The sequence below is a fragment of the Apiospora phragmitis genome (assembly GCF_038363925.1).
Source record: "Apiospora phragmitis strain CBS 135458 chromosome Unknown utg000002l:1.0-5516284.0:1.0-5523493.0, whole genome shotgun sequence".
Taxonomy (NCBI): domain Eukaryota; kingdom Fungi; phylum Ascomycota; class Sordariomycetes; order Amphisphaeriales; family Apiosporaceae; genus Apiospora; species Apiospora phragmitis.
The window spans coordinates 105,197-127,848 of NW_027117400.1; the positions used below are offsets into that span (position 1 = coordinate 105,197).

General features: G+C 52.5%; 10 protein-coding genes across 10 annotated transcripts; 5 read left to right on the plus strand and 5 right to left on the minus strand.

Moving 5' to 3' along the window:
- Positions 1-1,766: 1,766 nt before the first annotated feature.
- PG994_000912 (Endoglucanase-4) lies at positions 1,767-2,060 on the plus strand (the record flags this gene model as incomplete). Its single annotated transcript, XM_066852321.1, has 1 exon — positions 1,767-2,060. One exon carries the CDS (start codon positions 1,767-1,769, stop codon positions 2,058-2,060), a length of 294 nt encoding a protein of 97 aa, XP_066720462.1.
- A 1,370-nt stretch (positions 2,061-3,430) lies between these two features.
- PG994_000913 (uncharacterized protein) lies at positions 3,431-5,774 on the plus strand (the record flags this gene model as incomplete). Its single annotated transcript, XM_066852322.1, has 5 exons — positions 3,431-3,509; positions 3,806-4,108; positions 4,160-4,845; positions 4,908-5,389; positions 5,450-5,774. The coding sequence occupies 5 exons, from the start codon at positions 3,431-3,433 to the stop codon at positions 5,772-5,774; spliced, it is 1,875 nt and encodes a 624-aa protein (XP_066720463.1).
- A 43-nt stretch (positions 5,775-5,817) lies between these two features.
- Positions 5,818-6,668, minus strand: PG994_000914 (uncharacterized protein; the record flags this gene model as incomplete). Its single annotated transcript, XM_066852323.1, has 3 exons — positions 5,818-5,995; positions 6,048-6,382; positions 6,462-6,668. 3 exons carry the CDS (start codon positions 6,666-6,668, stop codon positions 5,818-5,820), a joined length of 720 nt encoding a protein of 239 aa, XP_066720464.1.
- A 711-nt stretch (positions 6,669-7,379) lies between these two features.
- PG994_000915 (uncharacterized protein) lies at positions 7,380-9,318 on the plus strand (the record flags this gene model as incomplete). The annotated part of the gene is made up of 4 exons (XM_066852324.1): positions 7,380-7,469; positions 7,535-7,862; positions 7,966-8,470; positions 8,598-9,318. 4 exons carry the CDS (start codon positions 7,380-7,382, stop codon positions 9,316-9,318), a joined length of 1,644 nt encoding a protein of 547 aa, XP_066720465.1.
- Positions 9,319-10,975: 1,657 nt separating this feature from the next.
- PG994_000916 (uncharacterized protein) lies at positions 10,976-11,752 on the plus strand (the record flags this gene model as incomplete). The annotated part of the gene is made up of 3 exons (XM_066852325.1): positions 10,976-11,175; positions 11,273-11,463; positions 11,541-11,752. The coding sequence occupies 3 exons, from the start codon at positions 10,976-10,978 to the stop codon at positions 11,750-11,752; spliced, it is 603 nt and encodes a 200-aa protein (XP_066720466.1).
- A 495-nt stretch (positions 11,753-12,247) lies between these two features.
- On the plus strand, positions 12,248-13,342 carry PG994_000917 (uncharacterized protein; the record flags this gene model as incomplete). The annotated part of the gene is made up of 3 exons (XM_066852326.1): positions 12,248-12,517; positions 12,564-12,937; positions 12,997-13,342. 3 exons carry the CDS (start codon positions 12,248-12,250, stop codon positions 13,340-13,342), a joined length of 990 nt encoding a protein of 329 aa, XP_066720467.1.
- A 221-nt stretch (positions 13,343-13,563) lies between these two features.
- Positions 13,564-14,669, minus strand: PG994_000918 (uncharacterized protein; the record flags this gene model as incomplete). The annotated part of the gene is made up of 4 exons (XM_066852327.1): positions 13,564-13,598; positions 13,727-14,259; positions 14,364-14,539; positions 14,607-14,669. 4 exons carry the CDS (start codon positions 14,667-14,669, stop codon positions 13,564-13,566), a joined length of 807 nt encoding a protein of 268 aa, XP_066720468.1.
- A 1,194-nt stretch (positions 14,670-15,863) lies between these two features.
- Positions 15,864-16,817, minus strand: PG994_000919 (trypsin-like cysteine/serine peptidase domain-containing protein; the record flags this gene model as incomplete). The annotated part of the gene is made up of 1 exon (XM_066852328.1): positions 15,864-16,817. One exon carries the CDS (start codon positions 16,815-16,817, stop codon positions 15,864-15,866), a length of 954 nt encoding a protein of 317 aa, XP_066720469.1.
- A 1,652-nt stretch (positions 16,818-18,469) lies between these two features.
- On the minus strand, positions 18,470-18,889 carry PG994_000920 (uncharacterized protein; the record flags this gene model as incomplete). The annotated part of the gene is made up of 1 exon (XM_066852329.1): positions 18,470-18,889. The coding sequence occupies one exon, from the start codon at positions 18,887-18,889 to the stop codon at positions 18,470-18,472; it is 420 nt and encodes a 139-aa protein (XP_066720470.1).
- A 1,312-nt stretch (positions 18,890-20,201) lies between these two features.
- Positions 20,202-21,343, minus strand: PG994_000921 (Chanoclavine-I aldehyde reductase; the record flags this gene model as incomplete). The annotated part of the gene is made up of 2 exons (XM_066852330.1): positions 20,202-21,095; positions 21,125-21,343. The coding sequence occupies 2 exons, from the start codon at positions 21,341-21,343 to the stop codon at positions 20,202-20,204; spliced, it is 1,113 nt and encodes a 370-aa protein (XP_066720471.1).
- Positions 21,344-22,652: the final 1,309 nt, after the last annotated feature.

Consider the following 22,652-nt stretch of genomic DNA (forward strand, 5'->3'; position numbering starts at 1 on the left):
AAACGCGAAAATCGAAACGTAACTAGAAGTCGAAACAAATTAGTACGAATATAAAGTCGAAACTATTCTCGATAAAAAACGGGTCGGACGAGGATAGAAATACCTCGTTAAGTAAAAAGGTTACCTATTAGAAAATAATACTTAAAAGCTTAAAAAATATTTAGAGAACGTTATTAAAAAGCTTTAAGAATTTAAGGCACGGGAGGTAAAGAAAAGTCGAAGCCCGCCGTGTTTTAATTAATTACCTCGAAAATATTAAGAGATTAGGTCTTTACGATTATTTCCGACTCTTTACGTTTAGGTTTTTCGAGCTCGTTTAAAGATTAAAGCTTACGATTAACTATTTCCGTACTACGAGTTTTAAAGAAGGTGCACTATTAACGAAAAACGTTTTAAACGAGTAAGAAACTCGTTTACTTTTCGTTAAAAGGAACGGAACTGTTTTAAAGAGGAGTTTAACTCTGCCTCCGCCTTAGCTTCTTTACTACGAAGACGCTAAAATTCCGTTATAATACGCGATAACGACGACACCGGAACCTCGGAACTATTATATAAACGATTACGACGAACATATTCCTTATAATAAGAAACGCCCTCTATTATTTAGCATTTCCACCCCCGTTTAAAGTAAAGAGTGCAAAGTATAACTTTAAAACCGAATTCTTTAATAATAGTAAAGAGCTTAAAGCGTTAATTAGTTTTTAACGAACGAGATTTTTTTATATAACTAAACATAATAAGTATATATTATTAAAAAGTAAAAAGAAAAGGAAAACTTACTAGGATTATAGAATAGGAATAGGAAAATATTAAGGTTAAGAAAAACCTAGGCGCTTTAAAGATAAAGATTAAAGAAAAGGGGAAATAGTATTACGACCTGGCCATTTATGCGGCTAAGAAAGAGGTATAGCGGTTATAGAAGCCCCGTAGGGAAGAAGTAACGAATAAGAATACCGGTAAAAGACGCACGGACTACTATATTATGTAATAGCTCGCCATGGATTATTATAAGCCACTATAAGCCTAGGGGTATGGCTTATTAGCTTAGTAAGTGAGCTAATACTATATTAAATTATTAGATTACTAGTAATCTAGTAATCTAAGGAAATATAATAAATTAATAAAAAAAAGATTAGGTATATATAACTATAAGTATTTCCTATATGTTTTATATAGATACTCTCTATTTTAATAATCAATTTAAGTATTAATTTAATACATTAATAAAGCACCTTGCCTTAACGAACCTATTACATTTTTAATCAAGTTTTACGATTAGTTTAAAAATATTACCCATTATATTAAACAGACGCACTCGTCTACACGTTCAAATACTTTCTCGTCTTAACCAACATAAACCCCAGCACGTTTACGAGGTTTCTTTTAGACCCCGATAGCCGTTCGTTACAATAAAGAGCTAGTGAATAAGTAAAGTTTTTTAAAAGAGAAACATTAATTAAATTTTTTTAATAATAATAAACTACGTTTATTTATAAAAGCTAAGCCTAGAGCATGGTGGCTGTACTTGGCGGCTTTGGACCTTCAGATCAACGAGAGGGTCTCCCAAAGGCGCTTGTCGACCTACCTCGGCACCACTGGCAGCCAGTGTCTGCTCTATGTGCCTCCTTCATGCAGGTGACTCAGCCAGTCGACATTGGAATAATGCTACCACTCAGAATTCCAGCCTTGGTCTGATATCGGATTGGACTCCTTTCTGCGGTTGACCTGGCTTACTAGGCTGCCCGATCCAACGAGGCAAGGCCGAGATGTACCCGCAGTGCATCAAACTGGAGATCTCGGGCTCGGGGACGGAGTCACCCGCTGGCGTGGCCGGCACGGCGCTCTACGAGCCAAGTGACGCCGGGCTCAAGCACAACATATACAACGACGAGCGGAGTCTTACTTATAAGATTCCCGGCCCCGCCCTCTTTGCCGCTAGTGCTGGCTTTGTTGGTGGTTCAGGAAATGACGGCGGAACTGGAAGCGGTGCCGGTAATGGTGCCGGCGCCAGCAAGGACAGCAACGGCAGACGACTTCACGCTCGTCAAACGAAGACATAAACAGCCGATTGGTGGAAAGTTATCTTCTGGAAGGATATGGGATTGTGTCTTACCTGCTGTATAAAGTCCGCATTGGCCTGGGACTCAGACGACCATGTGCGCATAGAGATATTTCATAACCGCCTCGAGCGCTTCGAGCTGAATTGACAGTTGCGACATGCAACATGAGCTTGACTTGAAGTGCCTCTGACAGACTTGGTACCGGACAGATCAGAGTCTTGCCTTATACCGGAACTATGAGTCATCCAAAGACCGTGAGTCGGAGCATCGTTTGCCCGCCTGCGTTGATCGGTGTTTGATTGGGGACCATGCTGGGCTGGTCATTTGCTCTGAGTGAGCGTTGATGACATGATGTTGCGACGGTGAGTCACGTGAGTAGACAGCAAGCAAAGCTTAGTGCATGTCTTTGAAAACCCCTCCAAAACCCGCCCTCGGACGGCTGAAGAGAGGTGACACTGTAACAATTGAATTTTTTCCGCTAAAATACGGATAGATCGACCCCTCGGCACTCTGTTTCGACTCATTTCCGCCCGTCGAATATACTCTATATACCCCTATACTACCCTCTAGCCACTACCGACGAACCAATTACCTGCCGACGAGCCACCCCCCGCGGCGAAGTATTGCCATTGCTTACCGACGAGCCACAGCTTTCCGACGAGCCATAGCTTTCTAACGGACGAGCCACTGCCTATTTACTACTTTCCGACGAGCTATCGCGACCGTCGACTAGATCCGATTAACGTCCATTCGGTACGATTAACGTCGATTTTCTGTATCTAGTACTGCCCTTAAATTTTTTCTATTTAAAAATCGATATCTTTTCGAAATTAACGCCCTCGCCCTTCGGGCTCGTCGAAGGGTGGGCAGTGGCTCGCTCGCTCGTCGGAAAGCTGTGGCTCGTCGGTAAGCAAAAGGCTCGTCGGGGGAGTAAATGGCTCGTCGAAATGTAATGGCTCGTCGGGGTAATTAGGTAAGTCATTAGTGGTGGCTGGAGGCAGAGGCTGGGGCGTAGAGGTACGGTCTCGTCCTTCGGGGGCGTGAAAGGGTCTAATTAAACCCTAATTAGGGTCCAATTAAGGGGTGGTTTAATCGGAAAATTCCCGATAAATCCAATTGTTACAGTGTCACCTCTCTTCAGCCGTCCGTGGTGGTGTCCACAATCTAATCTAGGCCTTTCTCAATCTCAATACCCCCTCAAGCCATCCAGACCTTGGGACTGCAATCAACACCGATAGTTCTTCCCGTAAGCATGGGCACGCATCGCACTTAAGATCCCGGGGGATTCGATTCTGGATGATTCCGACCCAATCCGCGTCGAGGCCGAGCTACTTAGCGTGGATGATCACGACTGGTTGCTGGGCGTGAAGATGGACGCTGCAGCAACCCCACCACCGTTAAGCCCCTTAGCGGTCAGTTCCCTGATTCGTGTCGCAGAAACACGCTTGAGTAAGTACTGACGAGAAGCCCAACAGTGCGATACGTGCCGTGCAAAGAAGCTCAAGGTAGGCGACCAACCAATCTCATGATTGCATACTTTTTTTCGTGGGGCTCATATTGGAGGTTTCTAGTGCTCTAGAGAGCGCCCGACTTGCGGCGCATGTCTCCAAACCCGGAGGGCATGCCACTACAGTGGCCGGATACTCCGGTCCCCACTGACACGCGTGTAAGTTGGGCGGCTGTCTACCGATATACCCGGGCTTGCTTCTTCTGACATGGCCATTCAAGATACCTCACCAGCGTAGAGCGTCGCTTGAACAAGCTCGAAGCGCTGCTTGCGCAAAGACTGCCGGACCTCAACATTGAAGAAGCCTTGGCTTCGGTCGGCACCGGCTCGGCCAGCCCCTCGGCATCAGCGCAGTCGCCTTCCACGGCGCAGACTCCATTCGCTCCCACCACTACTACGTCCGGGCCAGACGATGGCGCGGCCAAGATCTCCGAAGCGGTGCCGGACGAGGCAGACGGCTTTGATTGGCAAGAAGACGCCAATGAGATCGCCGATGGCATGGCGGCACTCTCCGTCGAACCCAAAGGGGCCGGTTACCTTGGTGAGTCCGACGCGTCCTCGTCCAAGCTATCTCTCTAATGCGTAACTACAGGTTCGACTGCTGGAGTCTTCTTCCTGCGGTCCCTGCTGTTCTGGATGGGCAACCCTGCTCTGATGCTACCGGAGTCGCCTGGACTGTCCGACCATGGGCTCGCCTCTTCGCGACTGTCGCAATCGCTGGCTTCCAGCCAAGTCATGACGAGGCTCATGGAGTCCTACTTTTCCGTCTACCACCTGTCTTATCCATTCATCCACGAAGCCACCTTCAGAGCTCAGTATCACGAGATCATCCCTCGCCCCCCTCAACGCTCCTGGCATATGCTCCAGTGCACCGTCTTGGCTCTCGGGGCCTGGTGTCTCGACCATGATCAGGACGGCCTCCATGACGATCTGTACCACCAAGCTCTCTCTTTTGGCGAAGATGAGTCATTATTTGAGAGCGCAAACTTGACCCTGGTCCAAGCCTTGGTGCTGTTGAGTAACCTGAGCCAGAAACGCAATAAGCCGAACACTGGATCCAACTTTCTCGGCTTGGCTATCCGCATGGCACTCAGTCTAGGCCTACATCGGGAACTGCCCAACTGGAAAATCACTTTACTCCAACGAGAAATGCGCCGGCGTGTCTGGTGGGGCTTGTACCTGATGGACTCTGGCGCCTCGACGACATTTGGCCGACCCATCCTTCTGCCTGGTCGTGAGTCCATGGATGCCAAGCCGGTGCTCAATATCAGCGATGATGTAAGTGCCATGCTTCCATCCAATATAATCCTCTTTTATAAAGTCTGGCTAACATCTGTAAGATCCTGACACCCCGGACGACCACATTACCCGACGAGTCCGAGATGCCGACCATCTACTCGGGTCTCAAGGCGCAGAGTGATTTCCACCTGCACTCCAACCACATCTCGAACCGACTACTCCTTTCGACGGGCGTGTCCGTCGAGGAGGCTCTTATACACAATACCACCTTGGACGCCTGGTCCAAGACTCTGCCGCCATACTTCCAACCGGACCGAGACGTGCCCTGTCGGGAGGAATGGTACTTGTTTGCCAAGCCGCGACTGTGGTGGCGGTTGTGGAACCTGAAGATCATCCTGTTCCGGCAGATTGTGCTGAAGCGCGCGATTGAGCGCCATCAAGGGCCCGCTTCGACCTTTGCGCCCAACAACCAAGACAACCTTTGCCGCGACATCGGCGTCGATGCTGCTCATTCCACCGTGGTGTCGATCCATCAATATCTAAACAATTGCATCCACACCAGGCTTGTGAGTTGGTACTCGGTGTAAGTTCTCCATATCATTATCGTCATCATTATGTTACAAGTTTCTGCACACTGACACAGCCTCAGCTACTTCATATTCCACGCCTCGCTCGTCATCGCGCTGGCCATCCTGGGCGACAAGGAATCGCCCGAACTGCCCAAATGGCAGAGCGACATCGACCTTGTCCGCGACGTCCTACGCCGCCTGCTCGCCGACAACCCGCTGGCCAACCGATGCGCCGACATCCTCGACCATCTCCTCCCGCTCGAGCCCGACAACATGATGATGCCGTTCGAGACCATGAACCAGTTCGATCCCACCACAATGGACTTCTCGCTCTGGACCGCCGAGTCGGCGGATCTGCTCAACTCGTTCAATTGGCCGGAACCTGACCCGAACCTATGAGTTGTTTGCTTGCCAACAGGCTAGCTCTCCGTCTCAAGTAGGCTTAGTTAACAATCCGCACATCAGGCTCAATGAGCTTTGATCTTATCAGATCGCCATTCGGCAGATCATTTTCCTCGGCCCGGTGCGCGGCTGCCTCCCGCGACGTCTCAATGCCCGCGGCGAGATGCCTGAGGACTAGGCGTTCCTTGGCCACTTCCGGCGGCACATCGACGAACCATCTGTCCGCGATCGGTCAGTCTATGTATACCCAAAAGGGGCAGGAAGACTCACCTCTCATCGACTAGCTTCGCGATCTTATTCCACGGGTGCTCGTTAAGTAGTGTGTAGTTGCCCTCGATGATGACAATCTTGCTCCGAGAAGAGATGCGGATGTCGTCCACGACGGGGTCTTGCACAGCATGGTCGAAACTTGGCGCAGTGAATATGTGCTCCTCTGACTCTAGCCCGGTGAGCGGCCCAACTTTGAGAGCCGAAACCAAGTCCAACAACCCATCGGCATCAAATGTGAAGGGAGCGCCTCGTCTCCGGAAGGCCATGTCCGGGTCACGGAAACTGGCCAGCGTTGCTTTGGTGTGGTGGAATCCGTCCTGAGCTCCAAGGCTTAGCTTCTTGGGCAGCAAGAGGGAAAAAAAGGGAAAGGGGCACCGGTTTCAGTCAATCTAGTCAATCTATATATACACTTACCATAGCCACGACCACCACATCTTCTCGGCTCCGGCCGGTGTTAGATAGAGACGCCAGCAGAGCTGATGATACTGTCGTTTTGCCAGACCCAGGCACACCCGCGAGAGCTACTAGGATTCTCCCCCGCGCATCTGACTTTTGCTGTTCCAGTAGCCGCTCTATTCGGACTAGCAGAGTCGCGACATTCTTCTCCAGGTCCATCGCCATTGAAGCGGTCATCGTCATATCCTGCTGGATATTCCTGAGTGAACCGAGCACACATGTACTAAAAAGGCAATAACAATCATGATAGTCGATATATCGTTCTCTTGATCAAAGCCTCGGGAGCATCTAAATCAGGCTTGGACGGACAACAGCAGCCCGTCGATGACGCCCGATCCTTAGACTGAGCCGATCGTCTTGGCGTCAAAGAGGGTGGTAGAAACACTTGCTGCAGTTCCAACGTGGACCGACGTGCCATTCATACATGGATGATGTGGAATGTGGAACTTATTTAGGCTTGTTTTCTTGATTTTCTTGCCCAGCCGGGTGCCGGTGTGCGATACGGCGGGCCTTGGCGCGGGCTGCTCATCAGGAGTTGCCATTGGCTCGGGCGACACTCGTCCGGGGTACACCTTGCTCCGCATCGCGACTCCGCTGTTTGACTCCGCAATGGTGTGAGGGCTTCCACTTTCCCCGGCGCACATCGGCTGTTTTTGACGGGTCAGCACACCTTCCCCGTGGGGTGATCGCAATAGTGATGATCTCCAGCACCCTCTCCATCTATCGCGTGATGCCAATAATGCAGGCCGGTTTGCATACATAAATACTGGTCGCACCCCTTTCAAAGTCCAGGTTGCCTAAGAATTACAGGCCCAATGGTCTAGATTTACATCCCTAATTCTAGTTATTCTCCATCATAGAGTAATACTATCGGCCATGGCGACTGACGTGAATACGCCGTCCGGCAAGGACAAGGACGTCTGGCGTCAACTGCGGGCGAATCCCTACATTCTTGGTCTCTCAGCAGTAAGTCGCCGCCCCTTGGCATTCATATCCCACTCGATGTTCTTCTCGCTAAACCCCGTATCCAGTTCGCATCCCTCGGAGGCTTCCTCTTCGGCTACGACCAGGGCGTCGTCAGCGGGGTCCTGACCATGGAGAACTTCGCCGCGCACTTCCCGCGCGTGTACCTGGACGCCGGCTACAAGGGCTGGTTCGTGTCGACGCTGCTGCTGCTCGCCTGGTTGGGGTCCCTGGTCAACGGGCCCATCTCCGATAACGTGGGCCGCAAGGGCAGCATGCTCCTGGCCGTCGTCATTTTCACCCTGGGCGCGGCGTTGCAAGCAGGAGGCAACAACATCGAGACCCTCTTTGCCGGCCGCGCCGTGGCGGGTTTTGCGGGGGATGCTCGCCATGGTCGTGCCGCAGTATATGTGTAAGTTGCTTGCTTTTCCCCTTTTTTCTCATAAACGTCGAAAGCGGACTGGAATACTAACATGTCATCGTGATATCCGCCACAAAGCAGAAGTCTCGACCCCCACGGTCCGCGGCACCCTCGTCGTCCTGCAGCAGCTCAGCATCACGCTCGGCATCCTCCTCAGCTACTGGCTCGAGTACGGCACCCAGTACATCGGCGGCCACCGCTGCGCCCCCGACATCCCCTACACGGGCGGCACGCCCGCAAAGCGCACCTTCGACCCCACCCGCGACGTCGGCTTCGGCGGCTGCACCGGCCAGTCGCAGGCGGCGTGGCGGATCCCGTTCGCCGTGCAGATCATCCCGGCCCTGGTCCTGGGCTTCGGCATGCTGTTCTTCCCGGAGTCGCCGCGGTATTGTTTGATGCGCCAACAGGAGGACAGGGCCCTCGCGGCGCTCGCGCAGCTGCGCCGCTGCCACCCGGACGCCGAGGGGCTGCGCCACGAGTACCTCGCCATCAAGGCCGAGGTCCTGTTCGACGAGTCCATTGCGCGCGACCGGCACCCGGGAAGGACGGGGTTGCGCTGTACGTGGCGCAGTACGCGGACCTCGTGTCGACGTGGCCCTCGTTCAAGCGGCTCGCTATTGGGTGTTGCATCATGTTCTTCCAGCAGTAAGTGCTGTTCCCATCTGACACTGGCCATTTTCCAGTGAGTCGCTAACATGGAGTTTCCCTAGGTTCATCGGCTGCAACGCCATCATCTACTACGCGCCGCAGATCTTCTCCCAGCTCGGCCTGAGCGGCGGCACGACGGGTCTGCTGGCCACGGGCGTTTATGGTATTGTCAACACGCTCTCGACGCTGCCCGCGCTCTTCCTCATCGACAAGGTCGGCCGGCGCCCGCTCCTCATGTGCGGCGCTGCCGGGACCTGCTTCTCGCTCGTCATCGTGGGCGGCATCGTGGGCGGGTACGGCGCCGCGCTGCCGGCGCACCCGGCGGCCGGCTGGGTCGGCGTGGCCTTCGTGTACATCTACGACGTCAACTTCTCGTACTCGTTCGCGCCCATCGGCTGGGTGCTGCCGTCGGAGATTTTTACTTTGGGCAATCGGTCGAAAGCCATGGCCCTCACGACGAGCACGACCTGGATGTGCAATTTTGTGATTGGCCTCGTGACGCCCGACATGCTGGACCGCCTCGGCTGGGGCACCTACATCTTCTTCGCCGCGTTCGCGCTGCTCGCGCTCGTGTTCGTCTACTTCGTCATCCCCGAGACGCGCGGCAAGAGCCTCGAGGATATGGACGCCGTCTTCGGCGATGCGGCCGCGCACGAGGAGAAGGCGCGGCTGTTCGACGCGGCGGCGCGGGTGGGGCTCGTGGTGGACCGGCGGCCCGACGAGGAGGAGAAGGTCGAGGCGGCGGCGCGGGTGGGGGCGGTGGAGGTCGAGAGGAGGGTTTGAGAGGGTGGGGGGTTGCATGGGCAAGACTACTAATAGGTACTTACTATGTGAAAAGGAAATGAACCCAAGCTTCGAATCAGTTTAACTACATATCACGTTGAAACATACCAACTTAGGTCTATGCCGGGAACTAGTCGTGTTGAACTGTTCCCATGACTGCACCCATTACGTAACGTCTCCCGCACAAAGGGGTTCATTCACATCCCGACGAAAGCCAGCTTGCATAGATGCCCCCCTCAGCGACTTTTGGCCGCTATATGGGATGGGAAAAACCAAGCAAGAGGAAAAGCAAATAAGCGACAGCCCGAGGCATGCTGCTTTTACCGACCAAGAAAGCCACAATGGCTTGGGGACGCCACAAAATTGACTGACTGCTTGATATCGAAGCTGGCCATCAAATCTCCAATGCTTCGCCTACTCCATGTCATCTTTGTCCCGTCCTCAGCCGTCTGCTCGCTTGAACGATTGAGAGAAAGAAGGAGGGAATAAGGCGCCCACCTCGTTCATCTATTCGCCAGAGACCCCGACTCAGACGACATCGGCATAGTCATCCTTGCCCATGGTTTGGCTCTTTCTGGCTGAGGGCTGAGGACATCAGAGTGACGCGGCTATCGATGAATGCGTCCGATTAGGCGACGCTTGTCGAGTGCAAAAGTCGTCTCCAGCAGATCTACGGGTGCGCCCAAATCCTTCTGGCTTCATTGTCATTCCCTCTTGCGATTGACAAGCAGAGTCGGCTGACCCGAAAGGTGAAATTGACTCCTCCTGCTTCCTCCCACTCAACTGATCTTCCAATACGGACCTACTCCCAGTTTCCGCAAACCCAGCGGTGAGAACCAACACGGCTCGAAGTTGTGTTAGAACCGCCGAGTGGGAAGTAAGGGTTAGCTAGGGACAGGGTCTATAGACTACGGTAGGCGGCAGTTTCCAGCAATACCATTGGCGCCATATGCATGACATTTACTTCCTCGGAATTGGCAACAAAGCTCATCGAGACGATTGTCTTGGCTTGGCGTCTCCTAGAGACCCTCAAACCTCATCACTCGCTGATCCAGATCAGCAATGCGCTCTTCCTCTGTGTTCCCGCGAAGTCTAGAAGGGCATGCTCACACCAGATTCCCTTCTATCTGTCGTTATGAAGTATCGCCAAGATTGGATGAAAGTTGCCATGAGCAGGTTGGCAAAGCCAATAGGGGTTCCGTCCCGGAAGTAATTCAGAATAATCAACGCCGCTTGTAGCGAGAACATATCTGTGACTGCCTGAACTAACCGAACGTTGATGACACTCGGTTTTCTAGAAAGAGGAAGGCCCGCTCCTGGGCGCCGGGCTTACATGGCTAAAAGCGGCAAGGGCTTCGCTTGTAGGACCCAGCCATCCACTTCAGCTCGCTGCAGGTTCATACAGGAAAAGTCTTACCTGTCAGACCCTTATGTCTCACCTATCGTACGAGAGTGCTGTGCATTCTGTAGAGCCTCCGAGCTACTCACTCCTTATTAGGGCAGGCAGTCCGAGTATTCCACCCTTTCTCACGATAAAGAAGTCAGACCTTGCAGGCACATATAAAGCCTGCATATTTTCCATCAACTCTCATTCTCTGCATGCCCGTATTATTTATTTGATCCCTGTATCAGATAATTTTGGATCAAGTCCCCAAACATGGAAGAACAACGCAAAGACATGTCGACCTTCTTGTCGGTAAAGCCTAAGCCTCGGACAACCGTGGATATCGTGGCTATCGACCCTGAAACAGTCAAGTGCCAGAAGCACTATGGCTTCAACATGCCTGAGCTTCTCAACCCCGAGAAACATGGACATATCGATACCACTAAGTTTGGCATGCACCGATACATAGACAAGTGGGATCATCAAGTGTATCAACATGGCCTACCTCGCTGGCTGATGAAAAAGGTATTATACTACTAATCCCTACCAGCTCCTTTAGCATTGAAATAGTGCATGGGCGAGGGTCCAAGGTAAAACTGACTCCAAGTCTCTTCAGGGATCAGAAATGGAGAAGGGCGAGTATGCGGACTATTCAATGGGCTGGACCCTCGACAATTGCTCCGGAACAGGCTGGGACACAGTGACCATATCGCTTTATGCTTGCGGCAACGATGCCGCCGCCGAAAACATCACAGACGACGGTAAAGCCTTCCGTCCCGCAGGCCCCTCATCTCACAGGACCCCCATGCACGTAGAGACTACGAACTAACGACTATAGGGGTTGAACACGTTGGGGACATCCGAGTCGATTTGAAAGGGTTGAACTGGGGACAAATCCCCAGGAAGTACGCAAGCGACAACAGAAGCATCTTGTATCGGTTGGATACCACCGTGCGTATGGGCCTTGCTGACGAGCATGGCTATCTGACGGTCAAAGTTGTTCGAAATGGCCAGGAGCTAGGGACGACCGACTGCAAGGTTCAGGAATGAGATTTGCGGGAATCGAACTGTTCTGATGGAGTTTTGCCTAGATCTGTTCGTGGGGTAGCATATGGCAAAACGCCAATGCCACCAAGTGCCTTCTGGACTTTTGGAAACTTTCTCCGCACCATATTGGCGTTGGTGGTGGGAAAATCAGGGCCGGGAAAGCCGGCATTAGGAGAAATAAACCAATGTGACATTGATTCTGGCAGGCCAGAAAAGTTTCGTAGAGTAAACTGTCTTTGCCGTTGAGCCTGATGTGAACTATGCATTTATCTGCATATCTAAGGCTGATGAGTTGGCCTTGCTGCGTCTGCAAGCACTTCGCCACATGCTGTGCGACAAGAGCCTGTCATGTGTTTAGCACAGCCAAAAAATGCAGCCTAATTAAAGTAACGAATATTTCTGAGACAGGCTCACTCCTCTGAGTCGTATCCCTACGTTATCCCCAGAGAAATCTTCTGATCGCACCCAAGCTATTGAAAAACACCATTCTCATATCAGATGGCACCGTCAGTAGAGCAGTCCCATGTCGCGTTCGTCACGGTAGTGTGCACGCCTATCTTCACTGTCCTCGCCATCATTTCAGTCATGTTACAGGCGTACGCGAAAGTCTCCGGGCCATACCCAGTTGGACTGGAGGATGTCTTAATTCTGACAGCATTTCTGCTATCTCTTGCGCTGGTGGGCCAGATCATGTGGGCTGTGTTTGAGGAGAACGAAGGACAACATTTACAGGATGTCGCCATCAGTGACATTGAAGTCATTGCCAAGGTACGTTTGTTCAAGAGCAACAGCGGCAAGTCTAACAATCACCCAGTCCCTTCTACTCGGCGAGATACTGTGGTCATTGGTGGCCACCCTGTTTCGGACTGCGACCTTGATTATGATTCGCAGAATATTCGGAGTCGCCTCATTTTGCCGACACCTTACACTGATCCTGCTTGGACTCGGGGCCATCCATGGAGTGGCGGCTGTTTTGGTCACGTTGCTCATCTGCCAGCCGATCCGAGCAAACTGGGACCACTCCGCAGGTCATTGTGGTAAACAGACCGAAGCCTATGTGGCATTTGAGGTCTTGGGCCTTATACTTGACCTGATTCCGGCAGTAGCCCCTCTCTACTGGGTATATCGGCTGATGTTGCCTTTGCGTAAAAGACTTTATGTCTCGCTCATTCTTTCTGTTGGGTTTTTGTAAGCTCGACTTGTTTACCCACGCGTAAAAAAGTCCATTAAAAAAGGTCGTTTCTTAGGGTTTCCATTATTACCGGTCTAAGAATTTATGCCCTCGACAAGGTGGATAGTTTAGACTTCACTTATAATCAAGCATACTTGGGCCTTCTTTCCACCCTTGGTGCTCTTATCAGTGTAACGTTGGGTTGCGCCTCCAGCATAGCGGTGTTACTGAACCACTGCCGAAGTGCGGGGGGAAAGAAAGAGATATCCAAGTATAGCGCCCAAGTTTTCTCTCGTCAGAAAGAGCCACTGCCAGACGGGAAAGAGCGCAAGATTGATATAGAAGAGAAGGAAGAAGAGGATAACCCCCAAGAAGAGACGGAAGAAGTAGATTACACCGAGGAAGATAAGGCGGATATCTAACAGGCTCCACGCCTGCTTGTAGGATCCTTTCAATTACTTCTCAACTTTTCTTAATACCAAGGCAGTCCGACTCAAATAAACAATGTCAGCCCGAAGGTCCATATGCAATGGTGTTCATCGCAAAAACTCCTGCTCTGTGTGTAGAGGGCCCTTCTTAGCCTGAACCCCTGGATTTAAACGGACACGGCTGATATCAAAACTCTGCTTGACATGAACCGACCTTAGCGGCAAGACATCATACGTAGAGCCTCCGGCGCTTGGATATTGTAGAGTTTGAGCACCTTCCCGGTATGAGTCTGTGTTCAACCCCGGCTTCGAAGCAACACAGTTGAACCGGAGACGTGCCACGTATAGCCTTGATAATAATGAACGTATAGAACTTACCCGCCGCGAGCTCGACATTAGACCACAAGTACAGCCATTCCAAACTCATATCTCGTAGCTCGGATCCAATACCTCCGACCAGAACGGCACGGATAATGGCAAAACAAACGATGGCAACGGTTAGAGAGAAGATTCCCAAAAGAATGGCCTTTTTCTGGGCAGGGATCTGGACATCCCAAAGGATTCGAAAAGGGATAGTCAGAATTAGCAAATCAGTTACAATATCGATAGCCGTTTTCCCGTATAAAGTGTCGTAGGCATAGAGGACATGCACCTTTTTCGAGCATTCTTCTGCTCGTATATCATTAGTTATCCCCAGAACAGTAAAGAACAAGATATGCTGCAGAGCTATACCCACCCATAATGTGCGCAGTATCGGATGCCGAACAACCCCAGTCGTTGATGCCAATGCAGGCGATCCAACCACATATGGTGACCACGAACACGATCCACCACCAGGTCCTGTTTTGGTTGACTTTAGAGCCCAGCCGGCGGGAAGAATACTAGGAAGGAGAACTTGATCACCCAAAGGCCTGTGCTGAACAGTATTTGGCAAACCAGGTTTAAGTGCAAGAGGACTCCAAACGCCGAGACGAAGGAAGGCGTCAACGGGCGCCGACTGGCATAAACGTCGTACATCCAGTAGACAGAGCTCGATTGGACCTGCCATATGACGGCCGAGGCAAGGAGCATTACCCAGGCCGCAATGATGAGGCAGTCATCGACGAGCAGCTTGGAAGAGGCTCGAACACGGATCACTGAGCGAGCGATGATAAACGCCATCGAAACTCCAGTGACGACCCAAGTGACAGTCTGTAATTAGTTAGACGACCGATTATTAGCTCAGTCTGACTTTGCGCATTCCATCTAGTTCACTCACGAGAAAGGTTGCCTGACTAACTCGCGGATCCTGAAGAAGTGGATAATCGGAATTATTAGCCATGATATCTGAAAATAGTAATGGATGATACAAATTTAGCCGACGTCGGCACTGGAAAGCTTCAAGAAATGTGCAGGTGGAAGTAAATCGTTAATGGTGCCCCGTTTGATTTTGAAACAATCAAGGGTATATCTTATATACATGGAAAGACTCCAGCCTTTGAGAAATACGAGCTTTTTAGCAGAGAGCGGCAAACTTATTGACAACTCGGTTGCTGCAAACAACTTGTGGGATGACTTGAGAGAAGGAAATGTGCAATAAGGGAAAGAGCTTTCCATATTTCAAGAAGGGAAGTCCAAGTGCTGGGAATTTCCGGCGAGGGGAACTAAGTATGCAGGGAGAGGCGTAGCACAACCCTGAGATGAGCGCAACCAACAGCACAGTCGAGTAGGCGCCCTTGTGCACTGTGTCACCGACACACATGTAGATCAGCCGTCGCTCATGCCGTTTGCCCTGCGATGGCGGAGCAGATTTCTCTCGCGCGAATGTTTCCGCGATATGATCGAGGAATTTGGCGAGTTGCTTGTCCTTCTGACCCCCGTCTGACGGGTTGTGGCGAGTTGCCAGAACCCCCTTCGTGTCGTCGTCGCAATCACTGTCTGAGCTGTCGATGTCTGCATCGTCGAAGACAGCCCGGGTGTCAGGGATTTCCCGTTGCTGGTGAATACTAAACAGGACCGAAAGAGAGATGAAGTCCAGTTCGTCGAAGCCAATGAGAGTATCCATGAACTTATCCCGATCGTAGAAAATGCTACATCGAGTACAGGAAAGAGGCGTGCGTGAATACTTACCCCGCTCCAACGAACACAGCTGTGTGATGCTACACCTTGCCCAGAAGGCGCATCTGCCAGTCCGTAAGGTCATATTGCATTATCGATAAGCCTGGTGACATCTTCATTCAATGACCTTTAAAGCAGACCAGCCTGGGCATAAGCAAATAAGTAAAAGGTGATGATATGGTGGAAGCCGCGCAGAGGGTTCCCGATAAGTGAGGACTGATAGTCCCGCTGTTACGCACGTAACCTATTGGTGCATGAGCACCTTCTCTCGTACGAGATGACCTCCTTATTCGGTATATATAATTCTATTAGGGATACTTCATAAATTAGTTAGTTGTCACCACAGCTATCGTTCCTTGTTTACTGGAACCACCATATCCTATTATCGGACAGATCCCTGGCCCCATTCTGTCTTACTTCACCATGACCACATATCAGCTTCCTCTACGGGTAGTTCTGCCGTGCACTCAAGATAGCCGCCACCCAGTTCTGTCCCGACGCGAACGAGGCAAACAGCAGCTGCCCATCCAGCAGCCACGCGTTGCTCGTGACTCCGTACTGGTAGCGGGCCCCGTCCTCCAGCAGCCACAGCGGGCCCCCGGGAGTTGCCCGGCGACACGTCCATATCGGTGTCCAGGGGCCCCGTCGAGTCGCAGCGCGGCTCCTTGCGAGTGACCGAGATGCCCTCCATGCGGTAGGGCCGGCTGCCGCCGCTCTTGTCCTGCGGGTAGCCGTAATTAAAAAACACGGCGCGGCCGGCCTGGGACGCGGCGTCGTACACCTTGGCGCCGAGGTAGCCCAGCTGGTCCCCGAGCTTGGCGTCGAGCACGAAGAGGGCCCAGTCCTCCTTCTCGTTGCAGGGGCCGCCGGACGCCGGGTCCGACGAGAGGATCACCCGCGTCGCGTACGAGCCCGGCAGCACCTCACCGTTGTCGTAGGCCGGGTTGAAGCGGTAGGGGACGCCGGGCTGGTAGCAGTGCTTCGCGGTGGCGACGAGGCGCGGGCCGATCAGGGAGGCGGAGCACCAGGAGCCGGGGAAGGTGATCTTGCCCATGGCCGAGTAGGGGTAGTCCCGGTTGGTCCACAGCACGCGGTCGTCGTTGCCGATGGCCCAGCGCTTTTCCTGGAGTGCGGCCGCGTTGCCGCCGCCGTTGGGGGCCTCGGTGACGTTGTGGAAGGCGGCCAGGTCGGCCTGTGTGAGTGTGACGGCTTCGGGGGGTGCGATGGCTGCCCAGAACTGGTCATCCGCTTCTCCCGGAGGGAGGATTCCGATCGGCTGGAAGTCAGTTAAGGCAGGCTGCTCTCCGACAGGAACAGCAGTTGATAGGCTGGTCAGACATAGTGCCAAAGCAAAAGCAGTGAACCGAGACATTGTTCTTATTCTAGCTCTTTTCAGGTTGCTATCTTGGTGAATATTGCTGTTTCCGTCTCGTCCATCTGTGGTGAACACGGCCTGGGCAGCGCTTTTATAGGCGTCTCGATTGCCGTAGACATCTCGAAGAGGTTTTGAACAACAATGGAATCATTTTGGCGTCCGTAAGCACCGCAGTGCTCAGAGTAGGATGTAGATACGATAAGTCCCCGAAAGGCTCGTCGCAGCAAGCGAATTGGTCCTTTCAGTATTGATCTCTCAAATTGGAAGGTGAATAAACATCGCTCTACCGGAAATCATGCGATATCATGATAGGGGGTGATGCCTACTCCGGGTTCTAGGCCAGTTGCTGAGCACCAAAGTACTTATGGGTGTGATGAGCACATATGCAGCGCAAATGATATAAGCACATTGGCCAGACCAGTTGAGCTCGTTATGGATGCTTCAGCGATATTGTTCATTCTGAGTCGGTTCTTGCACACCCTAGTTCTGGCATATTGAATAGCGGTTACGGCTGACCTTATCAACGGTAACAATCTGGAAGGTTCTTAACGCAAGCTTCGTCTAACGGGCCTGTCAGCAGACCACACGGTGCCGCGCCAAGATCTCATCGTAACCAGCGGGGGACATGCTTACAACGTGGGATGTCAGATGGAACAGCAGCTGAATACTCATGTAAGATGCTGTATTGACTGGCTCAATATTCGGGTTAGTTCTAAGTTAAACTGACATTAAAGATCACGGATACAACCCGTTTGGTCGCAATCTGTGGGAACTAATCAAGTGTATGTATTCTATTCAATATGAAAAATGCTTTCCAAGTCTCTTGCGTCAGTATTAGTACTGATCTAGAGGTGGTCATTATCAAGGATGGCCTTTCCTGGCCATTCTGCAAAGCACGCCGAGTGGGAGGTATGGTCAGATAACACAACCAAGTCCATGCGGTCATCAATAATGCTGACCATGTATACCAACCCTTATTGAAAGATTCAAAATATTTCGGACATGGGTATCACATCATCTTTGGGGGCTCTGGACGTTCCAAAAGGAGAGACTAGTGATAGGACTGAAGATATCAAGTGAACATAACACAACCTCTGTATTCACTATACAACCGTCGCCCGACGAGACTTCGTAATTCCACAAGGAAGAAGGCAGAATTGCAGAGCCAGTTGACTTCGTCCCCTGGACAAGGTTTATCTATCTTGAGTGGCCATTGTGCACGAAGATGATGGCTTCTGATAATCCGTGGGGAAATCCATACCGTCGTATGCCAGTCCCTTGAGTCCGTAAATTTTACCCCTGGGGTCTGCGCATTTGGCTTCTTGATGATCCGACAGGAGAGACATTAGAGTACAAGAACCATTTCTCAAATCGTTTCGGACTTTACCCAGTCTGAGGGGCCCAATATCGAAGGATTTGGCTTGGCTCCGAATAAGGTGAATGAAGTCAGCCCATGACTCCCGCTGGCGGCAGCATATGCGAATCTCGTTCGCATTAGCGATCTCCTAAATGATCCATAGTCGTTGCCAATAATCGTGGCCGCACACATTCTCAAAGAGGCGATATGGGTTTTCTTGCATCGAAACCTCCACTCCAAACCATACCACCACATCCTCGGTTCGCATGTAAATCTGTGGCAGGATCTGAACCTACCAATTTCGCTCCGGGATGTCGTTCTGGTAAATACAGATCGCATCGGCCGAAAGAGCCTTCTTCTGTCTCTGGGATCGCAGGTAGCGAAGAGCTTCGAATAGGTTCTGGTCCATGAAGAATGGGCTACCGTTTAGAGTAATGGCATGGGAACCAAGATTGCTCCCCCACGTGTAGGACAGGGCTTCATATGCGGGTCTCTCGCGGAATTCGGCAGGAGAGATGGTGCAAACCAATGGGTCAGAATTAGACTCTGCCGGCTGAATGGTGAGGAGCCGAATGCTGTTCTCATTGTCAAGCGGTGTATAGCGGAATGAATTTGTCGGCTCTCTCTCAATTTGCTGTATCCTGTCGTCACTTCTCGATTCTGGCAAACCTTCCATAGATAATCGTGGGATGCCATATTGGTATTCGGCCATTTTGGCCACGGAGCCAGAGCTCGTGTCTGTAGACTTTCAAGAGGGGAAGATGGGGGACTGACGAATGGACACGATCAACGAGAGCAGGCCGTAAAATGAACGATCCATGGTGGTGGCGTAGTGACGACACATGCAATTGGATAGATGCAAATGCAAGACGGGCCAATGGCTCGGAGCAGAGAGTCGCCACGTGACAAGTTGCGTAAGATGGCGCCGCCCCAAGCACGCCACAGCGTCAATCATCTTCAGCTTGAACCACGCCACGTTGCTCTGGTAAGTAGCCTGCGGGCGCCGCCGCCCTTGAGGGGGTTGCTTACATATTCTCGTGCGCGCGGTGGTGGCGCGCACCGCCTCCGCAGCAGATGGTTACGTGCACCAAGCCCTTCCGCACCGAGCTGAATAGAACGGGCTACTACGATTGACAGCACCTCTGGGCGGCGTCAGCCGGCAAGGGGACCGGGGTAACCGCAAGCCCGTGCGCCGGCCAACCTCTTTTCTCCGAGGGAGACATCTGTGGCCAAGACCCGGCTGTCCCCATACAGTGACGCCGCAGCTGGGGCGCCGCCAGACTATGCTGGGTGGAGACCTAGACTCTATTCCGACATGCCTCCCCCGAGTCTATCGTCCGCGGGTTTCCGCCCGGCGGGGCCGGTGTTCTGCGCGGTAGGCCGCCGCCACGACAGCGCATGCTTGTGTTGTCTCAACACATGGCATTGGACTGGCTAGTTGTACACAGACATACAGAACTGACAGAAGCGAGCATCGATGTAGATCTACCACGATGACACTCAGTATCTTCTGCAGATGCAAGCAGGATGCAGGCCGTGAACTAAAGCTTCTTTAATGGGCATGGTATATCTACTTCATGGCAGAATAGCCCCTTATATGAGTGAAGTCGATAGATTCCGGGAAACCCCTAAAGGACGATGTTCCTTGGGTCAGACCGATGGGGACCAAGTAGAAAAAAAGCCGGCCACTTATCAGCCATCAAGCGAGGCTTGTAGTACACGTGAGTGCCATCGAAGCAAATGCTCATTGCTTGGGAATGATGAAATGGTGAAGGAGTCGCGATGGCAACAATCGACCGGAATATTGCTCAGTAAGTAGGAAACGGGATCATGTCTTGAAAACACAGATTCTATTCTTTAGGTCGCTGTCTATATGTATGTATGCATTCCAGTCGTACCACGATTCTCACGTGACGCCGTCGTCTGTCTATGAAAGAATTCTCATCTATCTTTCGTTCTATCCCGACGCCATAGCCATGCAATCACCAAGCATCTCCATACCCAGTATAAGTTCCATCAATCAATCAAGCAGCCGCCTTCTGGCTCTGCAAGAACTCCTCGCTGAACGGGTACGTCAGGTACCCCTTCTCCTCGCCCGCATTGTAAAACGTGTCACGGTCGTACGGCGCCAGCTCGATCCCCTCCCGGATGCGGAACGGCAGGTCCGGCGTCGAGATGAAGTAGCGCCCGAACACGACGACGACGTCACGGCCCGGGTGCTCCTCGTCGACGACCTTGCGCGCGCTCGCGGGTGTGAACCCGCCCGCGATGAAGACGGGGCTCGTGTTGGCCCACGCCTCGACGGCGAACTCGACCCGCTCGGCCACGTTTTCCTCGGGCACGTCCAAGTTGCCGCCCACGCGCGACTCGACGACGTGCAGGTATGCCAGCTTCAGCTGCTTGAGGCCGTTGATGACGTGCGTGAATTGCGGCACCGGGTCCGCCATCTTCATGCCCTGGAAGGGGGACCAGGGCGACAGCCGAATACCCACACGCTCGGGGCCGACGCCGGGCGCTTCGACGACGGCCTTGGCCACCTCGAGCGCGAACCGGGACCGGTTCTCGATGGAGCCGCCGTAGCAGTCGGTCCGCCGGTTGGTCACGTCCTGCAGGAACTGGTCGACGAGGTAGCCGTTGGCGCCGTGGATCTCGACACCATCAAACCCGGCGAGCTCGACGGCGTTGCGGGCGGCCTGGGCGTAGTCCCGCACGAACTCCTGGATCTCCTGCTCCGTCATCTCCGCGGGCACGGTCTTGCCCTCGGCCTCGGGCAGCGGGCTCGCGCCCTTGACCTTGAACTCGGCGTTCTCCTTTTTGAGGACGTCCGGGTTGGCGACCCGCCCCAAAGCCCACAGCTGCACCCAGATGAAGCTGCCCTTGGCGTGCACGGCGTCGGTCACGTCCTTCCAGGCGCGGCACTGCTCGGGCGTGTGCAGATCCCGGGGACGTTGGGGTACCCGCCGGCCTGGGGCGAGATGAAGGTGGCCTCGGTGATCAGCAGCGTGCCGGGCACCGAGGCGCGCTGCTCGTAGTACTCCTTGACCATGGGCAGCGGCACGTGGTCGCCGTCGGCGCGGAACCGCGTCAGCGGCGCCATGGCCAGGCGGTGCTGGAGTTGGTTGTTGCCCACCTTCAAGGGCTGGAAGAGCTTGGACGAGTCGGCCATGGTGGTGTTTGTTTTTGATAATAAGGGGGTGGGGTCCGGGGATATCTGGGGAGAAAGAGAGTCACACGAAAAAGGCTAAAAATAAAACCGGAAAGATTGGAGGACGATGATGTTGAGATTATCAAGATTCCAGATTGCAGCAAGTAGTCGGACCAGGCTCCCTACTTATATATTCAGATACTAGCGCTCCAGTATGATGGCCAAGTTCTTCCAGAAGCTGCGGGCGGTCCAGTATTCTAGTCTAGTTAGCCCCTTGATTACAAAAGCACCACTTGACCGCCCCAGAATAGGAGGGAAATACATAGAGCCACCGCCCCAGTTTCGACTCAAAGCCGGATTTATCATCGGAACCAATGCAGACCGAACGGCCTAAGGCACCGCCTAGCCGCTAACCACCGTGCCGCAATCGTCAGCCGTATCCACCATATACTAGTATCTCTCCGTCAGTAAGTACACCCGTGGCTGGCTCGGCGGGATGAATAAAGGACAACAGAAGCACTGCTTCTGGCCGGTTCGGCGCATAAGACAAGATGTTTTTGTTTGTCGTGGCCGGTCGGTCCACTGTAAAACATGTTGCCTCACAAATTCCGTGATTCGTGGCATGGTGGCCAGCGAATCCACTGCCTTTAACCCACCGCGGAAGCGATGGGGGCCGCTAGGGAAATCTGATCTCTTGAGTCGTGTGCGCACAAGATTCGTGTATTTGAAGTAGCAGATTGAGCCTCAATCTGCTGCATTCAATGTTGAATGACAGACTGGCTGTTTCAGATATAGAATTGAGGAAGCTGCCGCCATTTCGTCACCGAAGACTCATTGGGTGATGTGAAACCCTTACGTACTTACATGATGCGGGCGCCAGTGCGGACTTAGTAATGACGACAGGTGCACACCTATGTATGTATCTATAGATTGGGCACATCCTGCAGTAGCTTGCAAATGCCGGGGCTTCATCTCGGAAACATGCCTGCTGAGGTAATAACCTCATGTGGGACGCCAAGATAATTCGACCCCCCCGGGCAACATAAGTGATAGGGGGGTCAACTGAAACCTGACCTCATGTGTCGGACTTCTCTCGGGCACCGGGGGCCGATTCATGACTGGCAGTAAGCACACCCGCCAGATCCGATAACGAAAAGCAATTTAGTGACATTCTATATTCCGACAATCAGATACCTAATAATACATACAAACACACATATCTGTAATGTAGATTCACACTCCCACACTCCCACACTCCCGCCGACCAAGCGACCCAAAGGAAAAATCAACCACAATAGGTAGTAAATCAGAAATGCCTTAATAACTGAGA